We start from the raw sequence: 9,691 nt of genomic DNA, 5'->3' as shown, positions 1-9,691 counted from the left end.
GAGGGAGGGAGGGAGGGAGGGAGGGAGGGAGGGAGTTTTTATTATTTTTGTCTGATTGCCATCTTGTGCGTTGTATCACCTGATGTTTGTATTGTTTATGTTTTGATCATTTTGAATCGTTCTGTTTATCATTGTATCCCACTCTGAGGGTGTGTGTGAAAAAGCCAATAAAATAAATAACTAAAAATAGAACAGATCATAACACCTACCTAACTCCTGAGCATCCAAAAAAAAATTACCCTAAGGTCTCAGCTGCATGCTGCAATTTCTTCTGTGTCTAAACAGCTTTTTCCTTTTCTTTTGCAGATTTAGCCAACTCGAACAGAGAACCCAACAAGCAGCCTGGTACCAGCCTGGGCACCATTGGAGCCGGGGCTGGAGCTGGAGTTGCCATCCTCTTGCTGGTGGTGGCCGGTGTCATTATCTGGAAGCGCAGATCCAAAGGTAAGATTCTCTCCTGTGACCTGTATGAGCCATTTCCCCTGGAGAGATCGGAGGCATGCTGCACCTTTCTATTAAGAAGAGGTGCCGGGAAAGGTTAATGAGGGACTAGCAGTCATAATAGCTAAGTGGAGCCTCCCTGTTCAGTGCAGTATACTAGTTGCTGCTGTGTTCTACTTGCTGTGGGGGCAGCCCTTCACCCTGGAAGCACAGGGCTGTCTACAAATGTGATCCAGCAGGAGTCTCCTGGCATGCTTATGACAGGAGACTGGCTGTAACTATCTCTCTAAAATCCAGTTCCCAAAAATCAGCTGTGCATTATAGTGACCAAGAATCAGAACTAAAGGCTTTACGAAACAGGCTGACTTGGTGCTCAGCAACTGGAGTCACGGGAATAAAAAAGCAAACATTACCTCTGCCCCAAAGAGGTGCCTTTGGTTGTCTTCCATATAACAGAACAGTTGCCACTCACTCCTGTGCGGGAAAGTAAAGTGCTGCATTTGAGGACATAATTGTAGTGAGAGCAATGGATACTGGGCAACTTGTCATGCACTCAAAAGGAATTATGTTCCTTTCCCCCCCAAAAAAACCATTTTATCCACTATACAAGCCTGTCCTCCATTCCTACTCATCATGCTGGGTATTTGTTCTTAGATAACCCACAGCCTACACAACATTTCATGGTGGCTACACTCACCAAGATGGGAACTCTGTGGCAGGTGTCTAAATCCAGCAAAGGTGACAAAGGTACAATATAGAGCTAGGATGGATGCAAAGCCAGGTCCCCCCTGCCCTCCAGCAGGGGATGGGGAGGTTAGGGTTCAATTCAATTCAAAACCTTTATTGGCATGGAGAGGTTAGGGTTGCTGAATTCAGGATGGGAAACTCCTGGATATCTGGGGATGGAGCCTGGGGAGGAGAGGGACCTCAGTGGGGTACAGTGCCATAGAGTCCACCCTACAAAGCATAATTTTTTCCCAAGGGAACAGACCTCTGTAGTCTGCTGTAATTCCAAGGGATCCCCAGGTCCCAACAGACTGGAGTGCAGTCTATGGACATTCTGTGGATCTTCTGTTGGAGGTTTATACCCTTTCAACTTGTGTCCTTGCAGTCTGAGGAGAACATCAGTGTTAGTTTGTCTTTAATGTGCACAGATTGCACATTTCTGTGATTCAGAAACCATCAGAAAAGCACTCTCAGGTCTTCAGCAATGTTATCACATTGGTGGTGGAAAGAGGCATCAAGTCACAGCTGGGTTATGGCAACCCCCTTAGGGTTTTCAAGGCAAGAGATGAACAGAGGTGATTTCTTATCGCCTGCTTCCGCATAGCAATCCGGGACAGTAAAGTTATGTGTTGATATTTGGACCACTTGCAAAGCTGAAAGCATGCCTTGTTGAGAAAGCTGATGCTTTTTCTAATTTGCAACGTTAAGTTGGTGGTGGAACGTGCCATCGAATTGCTGCTGACTTATGGTAACCCCATAAGGTTTTCAAGGCAAGAGGCCAACGGAAGTGGTTTCCCATTGCCTGCCTGTGTTGCTTGTCTTTTCTCTGATCAATCTGACAGTGGGAGAGAATCCAAAACCCATGTTTGGGACCACAAGACGGTCCATGAGAAATTCAAAAGGAATGCTGGCTTGCTGGCTTACTCTATCCCTTCAGTTTAATACTCATCCAAAAAGAACAATTTTTTAATCAAATTGTTTTCTTTCTTTTCTCCTCCGGGGATTCAGTAAGCAGATCAGAGCTAGAAACTTCTCCAGCCAAAGAAATTGGACTGGTAAGTTGGATGATGGTTTTGCATAATAAAACACATAAATCCAACTCATGTAATGTGGCACACATGCTTTGGATTTATTCATGGTTCTGGATGGGCAACTCGTTTAAGGCTGTTCCAGAGGATGGAAGAGGAGGTGCTAGGCCCCAGCTCATATGTTCCAAGGCTTCTGGTGTGGGAATATCTCCAGTGTCCTGGCACACCAGAAGCCTTGGAAAGCTGGCAAAGATTGTAGGATACATTCTGGATGTCAAAAGCTACTCCAGAATTTTGACAGAGTGGAATGGATTCTCCCTACTCTGATAAAACAGTGGATCTGAAGGGTTTTGTTCATTGTGTCTTCTTCAGCCTGTATGTTCTTAAAAATCCATCATTTCTCTTTTGGCTGCAGTTTCATCATGCGGGGCTCAATTCCACATTCCTTTGCACCCACATTGTTTATTTTAAATGACTTTTCTTGCAAATGTAGCCTGTAAGATTGAGGGAGAAAACAGCATGGTGTGGGAGCAAAACGTTTACCTCTGTCTTCTTGTTTTGTTTCCACTAAGGGTCTGGTCACACGGACGTTTATTGCGGGATTAGCTGCTGATCCCTCGCGCTTTTAAAGTTGCTGTTTACACGCGCAAGTCCGCCTCCCGCACCAAAGCAGGCTCAGTCGCACAAGACTTGCGGGTTTTCCTGACCCCGGGAAAATCAAGTACTTTCCTGGATCTCACGCTTTGAACCCGCGATTTCACCTATGTGAACAGCCCTCTTTCGCAATGATTTCGCAATTATTGCGAATAGGGCCGTCTGAACACTCTCTGAATTTTTTTTTTAGAAAGCTTCCGGTTTGAGCGCATGGGCAGACATTTGCTTAAGAAGTCAATTTTTAAAAAAAATAATAATGTGTGAGCGTAGGGCCAGGCATTCGCTTAAGAAGTCAATTAAAAAAAAAAGTCAGTGCTTACAGCAAGCAGGTGGCGGAGACGGCGCCCGAGCAGCACGAGCGGCTCGCAAATTGGACTGGTAAGTTGGATGATGGTTTTGCATAATAAAACACATAAATCCAACTCATGTAATGTGGCACACATGCTTTGGATTTATTCATGGTTCTGGATGGGCAACTCGTTTAAGGCTGTTCCAGAGGATGGAAGAGGAGGTGCTAGGCCCCAGCTCATATGTTCCAAGGCTTCTGGTGTGGGAATATCTCCAGTGTCCTGGCACACCAGAAGCCTTGGAAAGCTGGCAAAGATTGTAGGATACATTCTGGATGTCAAAAGCTACTCCAGAATTTTGACAGAGTGGAATGGATTCTCCCTACTCTGATAAAACAGTGGATCTGAAGGTTTTTGTTCATTGTGTCTTCAGCCTGTATGTTCTTAAAAATCCATCATTTCTCTTTTGGCATTTCTCTTTTCATCATGTGGGGCTCAATTCTGCATTCCTTTATACCCACATTGTTTATTTTAAATGAATTTTCTTGCAAATGTAGCCTGTAAGATTGGGGGGGGGGGTAACAGCATGGTGTGGGAGCAAAACGTTTACCTCTGTCTTCTTGTTTTGCTTCCACTAAGAAAAAACAGAGGAAGAAGAGTCCCTGACTCCTCCTCTGCTGTTCTCCTCCTTGATAAAGCACTCCCAGAGGCTGCCTTTGCAAAAGAGAAAAATCATTGTTTGGCATAAACATGGGGGTGTGTGTGTGTGTACTTGAGCCCTGAACCAAACCGGCTTGAGTTCCGAACTTCTTAGTATCTTCCCCAGACCCTGTGCTCTGAAAAACTGCAGTGAAGTTGTAGATTATGTAGGCACCAGTTGAGATCTTGAACAACGATCAAAAAAATATTGGCAAAGAAGTCTGGAGTGAGTCAAAGGAGCACCTCTGATCAGCTTTGGGTAGAGTGGAAGGAAGCGTGGCTCTGTGAAGGAACCCCTTTTCTTCAAGCATCTCCAGTTAAGGATCCGATAGTACACGCGGTGTGAAATACCTACACCCTGAGAGTGTGCCTCTATAAGTTCACGCAGCAGCTGATGAGTTTGGAAGTAGGATAGAGACAATACTGCCTGCCCTTGTGCTATGGGAGTCTGTTCTAATCACACCTACCCCAGCAGGCTGTGAAGCCACATTCGCATGTGTACATGTAACATGCCATAGAATGTAACAGCATCTGGAGCAGGACAACATCTGTTGTGGCTATTCCTCTACCCTGCTAGCTGACAATCAGAGCTGGAATTCTGCTTGTTACAGTTAGGGGGGGGGGGACAGTCCAGATCCCATGCTCATACTTGGGGGTAGGGCTGGCGTCAGTGTATCCTGAGGTGAGGCAGCTGCTGGGCCCCAGGATTTCTGATAGGGCCCACCAGGGGTCATTTCAGTAAGGAGCTCAGGAGGCGGGCACATGTGACAAGCCCCACCCCCTGCTCCCAGCAGCCCTCAGTCGGGCAACAAGGAGCAAGAAGCAGCCAGATAAGTTGCAGAGCCCCCCCCCAGTCCGCCTTCAAGTACAAGCTCTCCCTCCTCTGTGAGGTCAGATCTGCGCATCCCCCCCATAGCTAGCCATTCAAAACAGTCCAGTGGCACCTTTAAGACCAAGTTTTATTCAGGTACAAGCTCTCCCTCCTCTGTGAGGGCAGATCTACATGCCCCCCCCCAATAGCTAGCAATCCAAAACAGTCCAGTGGAGCCTGAGCGGTGGGTGTTGCCTTCTGACAGACTTCCGGTGATGTCAGGGGTGTGGTATATGCTAATGAGCCCCTGCACCTCTTTTTCTATGAAATGACCCCTGGGGCCCACTGTGATTGCCCCTCCACTGGGGCATCTGCCCTGCCACCTGTCTGTATGCCCTTCCCTGCCAAGCACTCCACCCTCCACCTTGCTCACAGCTTCCCAGCATAAATGGGGAAATGTATGCAGGCAGTGCATATTGGCAGCACTCTGGGTGATCAGATCAGCAGCACTACCCGCTGTAGGCACCACCCAGTGCTGCTAGGAAAAGGGCATGAATGGTGCAGACGGCTGTGTGTAACCAGTGCTAGAGCAGCTTGTGAGCAGGGGAAGGATGCGCAGTCAGGTTGGGGGGTACCAGGCCCGTAGCCACAGTGGGGCATTTAGGGGTGGTGCCCCCTCACTCATGGCCCACACCCCACAACTCCCACTGTGGGTAAGGAAAGAGCCTTCACCTGCCTGCTATCCCTCATTCCCCTGCCCCCACCCTGATTCCCCAATGCCCCACCACCCAAAATTTTCTGGCTAAGCCCCTGGGGGGTACACATACCGGTGGGTGCAAAGGGAGGCAGGAGGGGGGCTGGGGGGTGAGCAGAAGAGGGCCGCTAGGCACTGTCTGCCCAGGCCTGCCCAGAACCTGGAACTGGCACTGCTTGGACGGGGGGGGGGTACTTCAAAAGCTCACATTGCTTTGATTTCCTGGGCAAATAAAATGCTTTTCAGAATGCAGTCCAGGCAGCAGAGAAGACTAACATTCTCTCCTGACCCCGCCTTGCCAGCATCCTCCTCTAGTCAGCCAGCCCAGCGAAGTGGCCTACGCCGACCTCCACTTCAACAAAAGGGAAGTGCGACCAGATGCTGAAGTCATTTATGCAGAAGTGAGAACCCCTCAGAAACGGCAAGCCTGCCAAGATGCCAAGCAGATGCGACCCACGGGCAACCAGAGGCGATGAGGCGGAACGGAGCCAGGAGACAGAAGACAATCCCCTGCAGGCCTTTCCCGGAAGACCGAGCGAGTGAGTCTGCTTTCTGGGAACAGGAGAGCTGCTCTGTCCCGCCCCGCTTCTGCCAGCCACACTGATGAGCAGCCTGAGCAGCTAAGCTGACTGACCCCTACGGGCTGCGGGGCTGCACTGGCCCTCCGGATCTCTCCAGTCACCCTCCATATCCCACCCCTAAAAAAAACCTTGCAAGAGAAGGGGGAAGAGCACAGAGGGAACTTGAGTCCCTCTGCTGGCGTGTAGATGGGATGTCCCCTTGAGCTAACTAAGGAATGCATGAACCTAAGAAGAGCTCTGCTGGATCAGACTAATAGCCCATCTTGTTCAGCGTTGTGCTCACACAGTGGCCAACCAGTTCCTCTGGAGGGCCAGCAACAGAGTATAGAGGCCAAGGCCTTCCCCTGATGTTGCCTCCCGGCTCTGGGATCCGGGGGCTTAGTGCCTCTGAATGTGGAGGTTCCTCCTCAGTCGCCATGGCTAGTAGCCACTGATAGACTTACCCTCCATGAATCTATGCTGATTGTATTTTAACTATTTTAAGATTGTAAATCGCCCAGAGCCTGCTTGCAGGGTGGGCGAATCATACATTCAAACGAATAAATGGTGGCGTGTAGATGGGATGTCGCGGTTCCTCCTCAGTCGCCATGGCTAGTAGCCATTGATAGACTTACCCTCCATGAATCTATGCTGATTGTATTTTAACTATTTTAAGATTGTAAATCGCCCAGAGCCTGCTTGCAGGGTGGGCGAATCATACATTCAAACGAATAAATGGTGGCGTGTAGATGGGATGTGGCGGTTCCTCCTCAGTCGCCATGGCTAGTAGCCATTGATAGACTTACCCTCCATGAATCTATGCTGATTGTATTTTAACTATTTTAAGATTGTAAATCGCCCAGAGCCTGCTTGCAGGGTGGGCGAATCATACATTCAAACGAATAAATGAATAAATCTATCTAATCCCCTTTTAAAGCTGTTTATTCTTGTGGCCATCACTACATCCTCTGGCAGCAAGTTCCACATTTTAACCACTCTCTGTGTAAAGAATCCTTTCCTTTTGTCTGTCCTGAACCTACTGCCCACCAGCTTCATTGGATGACCTCAAGTTCTAGTACTTGGGAGAGGGAGAAAAATTTATCTTTGTCAACTCTTTCCGCCCCATGCATAGTTTTATAAACCTCTATCACGTTGCCCCTTACTGGTCTCTTTTCTCAACTGAAAAGTCCCAGACTCTTCAGCCTTTCCCCAAAGGGAAGGCGCTCCATCCCCCTAACCATTTTGGTATCCTTCCTCTGTATGCTCAGTCCTTCCGGGAGCTGCTGCCCAAGGGACCATTCAGACCCCGCCCCCTGGTCTGTGAGTGAGCTGCTTTCAAGTGCTGCTGCATTAAGCTCGTAGGGCAGCCAAGTCCTACTTGCGAAATTCCTGGAGGTTTAGGGGTGGTGCCAGGGGAGGGCAGAGTTTGGGAAGGGGAGAGAGCTCAGCTGGGATAGGATGCCCTAGATTCCCCCTGATGAAGCTGCCGTCTCCTCCAGGAAGATACTTTCAGGTGGGTAGCTGTGTTGGCCTGCGGCAGGAGAGCAAGATGCAAGACCATTAAAAAGTAAAAGGTAAAGGTTCCCTTGCTCGAAAGCCAGTCGAGTCCGACTCTAGGGTTGCAGTGCTCATCTCCGTTTCCAAGCCGAAGAGCCAGCGCTGTCCGAAGACGTTTCCGTGGTCATGTGGCCGGCATGACTAAACACCAAGGCGCACGGAACGCTGTTACCTTCCCACTGAAGTAGTACTTATTTATCTACTTGCAATTTCTTGCTTTCTAACTGCTAGGTTGGCAGGAGCTGGAACTAGAGACGGGAGCTCACTCCATCATATGGCAACTCGGGTCTCGAACTGCTGAACTACCAGCCTTCCACAGGCTGCAGTTCAGCATCTTAACCACTTGAGCCACCACAGACCATTAGTAGCACCATAAAGACCAACAAGATTTCCATCCAGGGGATAAGCCTTTGAGATTCAAAGCTCCCTTCATCAGAGCTTTGGCTCTCAAAAGCTCCTACCCTGGGAATTTTGTTGGTCTTTAAGGTGGTACGGGGCTCGAATCTTGCATTTCCTCCAGGGGAACTGTAGTCTCCAGACCATACCTGGAGGTCCGTGACGTGACCCTACCTGTGACTAACACAGCCACGTGAGCAGAGCTGATCCCAAGAACCTCTCTCACCTAACTGCAGATTCCACCAGGAGGAAGGGGAATGGCTGGGTGTGAAAGAGACTGGGCCTCACCCATGTGGCTGCACTGTGGGGTGGGAGGCGGGGTGGGAGGACCCAACTGGGATGTAACTCTGTGGTAGGGCTCCTGACTCTCTCTTGTCAGACCTGCATGTGAAAGGAACAAGATCACAGGTACTTCAAACTAGTAGAATTATCCCCCACCCCAGACAAAGTTCCCATTCAATAGCAGGACTATCATAGGGCAAGGCACAGCAAGACCGCAGGCTGATGTTTCAATGGATCCTCAGGTCAAAAAAGAATTCTGTCCCTGCATGTGAAAACTAGAGCTTTAAGAACTTTTCTCCTTGGCAAGCTAGCTTTCCAGAGGCAGGGAACATACAGGGAGGAGCATTGAATCATGGGAACACACACACCCCATGCCAATTCTGAAGTGATACAGTCTGGCAAGTACATCTTGCCTCCAGTTCAGCAAATTGTGGACAATATAAAACAATGCAGATAGCGCAGCTGGGCCTGAAGACACATGCCTCTCTTTGAAAAGCAGAAGAAGTCCCCCACAGATCTATAGGGAAGGGCAGAATCCACCCCCAAGCCCTAGCCCACACAACTGAGTGTTGGGATTATCGGCTTGATTTAAAAGTATGCCCACCTGCCATTATGGGATCAGGAAGGGAACACAAACGAACAGACCTGTCCCATGAGGCTCTTTATCCAACTAGGGTTATGCAAGGTAGGCTTTTGTGCAAGTACAATCTCCCAGCTGGATCAGGGCACCTGGCTAAAATCCTGCAACCAGGTGAGGCTCCTGAAATCCATGTGAATCCTGCCTACCCACTGCACTCCTCCAGAACAATGTATGACTGAGGTGCGGTAGGCGGATCCTCATTCTTCCCTCGTCCCCTGAGGATCTGGAGTGGGTGGGGGGATTTATGTTAGGCTTCTAGGATCACTGACACATCGGTCATTTGCCCCAGCTTGGAAGCTATTGGGTTCTGTTCCTGCTTCCACACCATCTCACGGTGGTGGTTTTATGTACTTCTTGGGCTTCCGGTCTTTCCCAGATCTGCATAGTCTTGTGTTTGAGGAAAGATTGCAGCAAAGACAGCTGTGTGGACAGAAAAGTCAGATCTTCCCGATCCCACCCACATTGGTGCTATTTCCCCTGATTCTGCCCCTCACAAAGGCCAATTCCTGCCACCACCACCACCACAGGATTTTTAATCGGCAACTGACATGTTGTAGCATTATAATAGTCTCTCTGTCAGGTTCTCAGAATCCTCAGCTTTCATTGAAACAGTAGGTCTCTAGCCTGCCTCCTTTGTTGTGAAGACAGGCCTGAACAGCAACTGCAGGGGATCGGGGCAGGGTACATGGAGAGAAATATGGTGTATTCAATTCAATGTAAGTTGTATGTGAACTCACTCATTGGAACACCATGCAAAGCTTCGTCCTGGGCAAGGATCCTAATTCCTCAATTCCTATTGGTAGCCCAGGAAGAGCTGACCAATCACCTAACATCCAGTTCCCTGAGAGGGAACGTC

General features: G+C 49.0%; 1 protein-coding gene across 1 annotated transcript in view; it reads left to right on the top strand.

The window, feature by feature from the left end:
- The window catches only part of LOC107111792, a 19,322-nt gene extending 12,997 nt beyond the window's left edge, over window positions 1–6,325 (top strand). The window contains exons 5-7 of the mRNA XM_015412823.1: window positions 307–444; window positions 2,176–2,222; window positions 5,703–6,325. Of these exons, the coding sequence (XP_015268309.1) occupies window positions 307–444; window positions 2,176–2,222; window positions 5,703–5,876 (359 nt within the window). The 3' untranslated portion in view covers window positions 5,877–6,325. The remainder of the gene's footprint in view (window positions 1–306; window positions 445–2,175; window positions 2,223–5,702) is intronic.
- The last annotated feature ends 3,366 nt before the right edge of the window (window positions 6,326–9,691 follow it).

This window comes from Gekko japonicus, unplaced genomic scaffold, assembly GCF_001447785.1.
Source record: "Gekko japonicus isolate JY-2015 unplaced genomic scaffold, Gekko_japonicus_V1.1 scaffold1029, whole genome shotgun sequence".
NCBI lineage: Eukaryota > Metazoa > Chordata > Lepidosauria > Squamata > Gekkonidae > Gekko > Gekko japonicus.
Note: the sequence above shows the minus strand (reverse complement) of the source record. Positions and strands in the feature narration are given on the sequence as shown.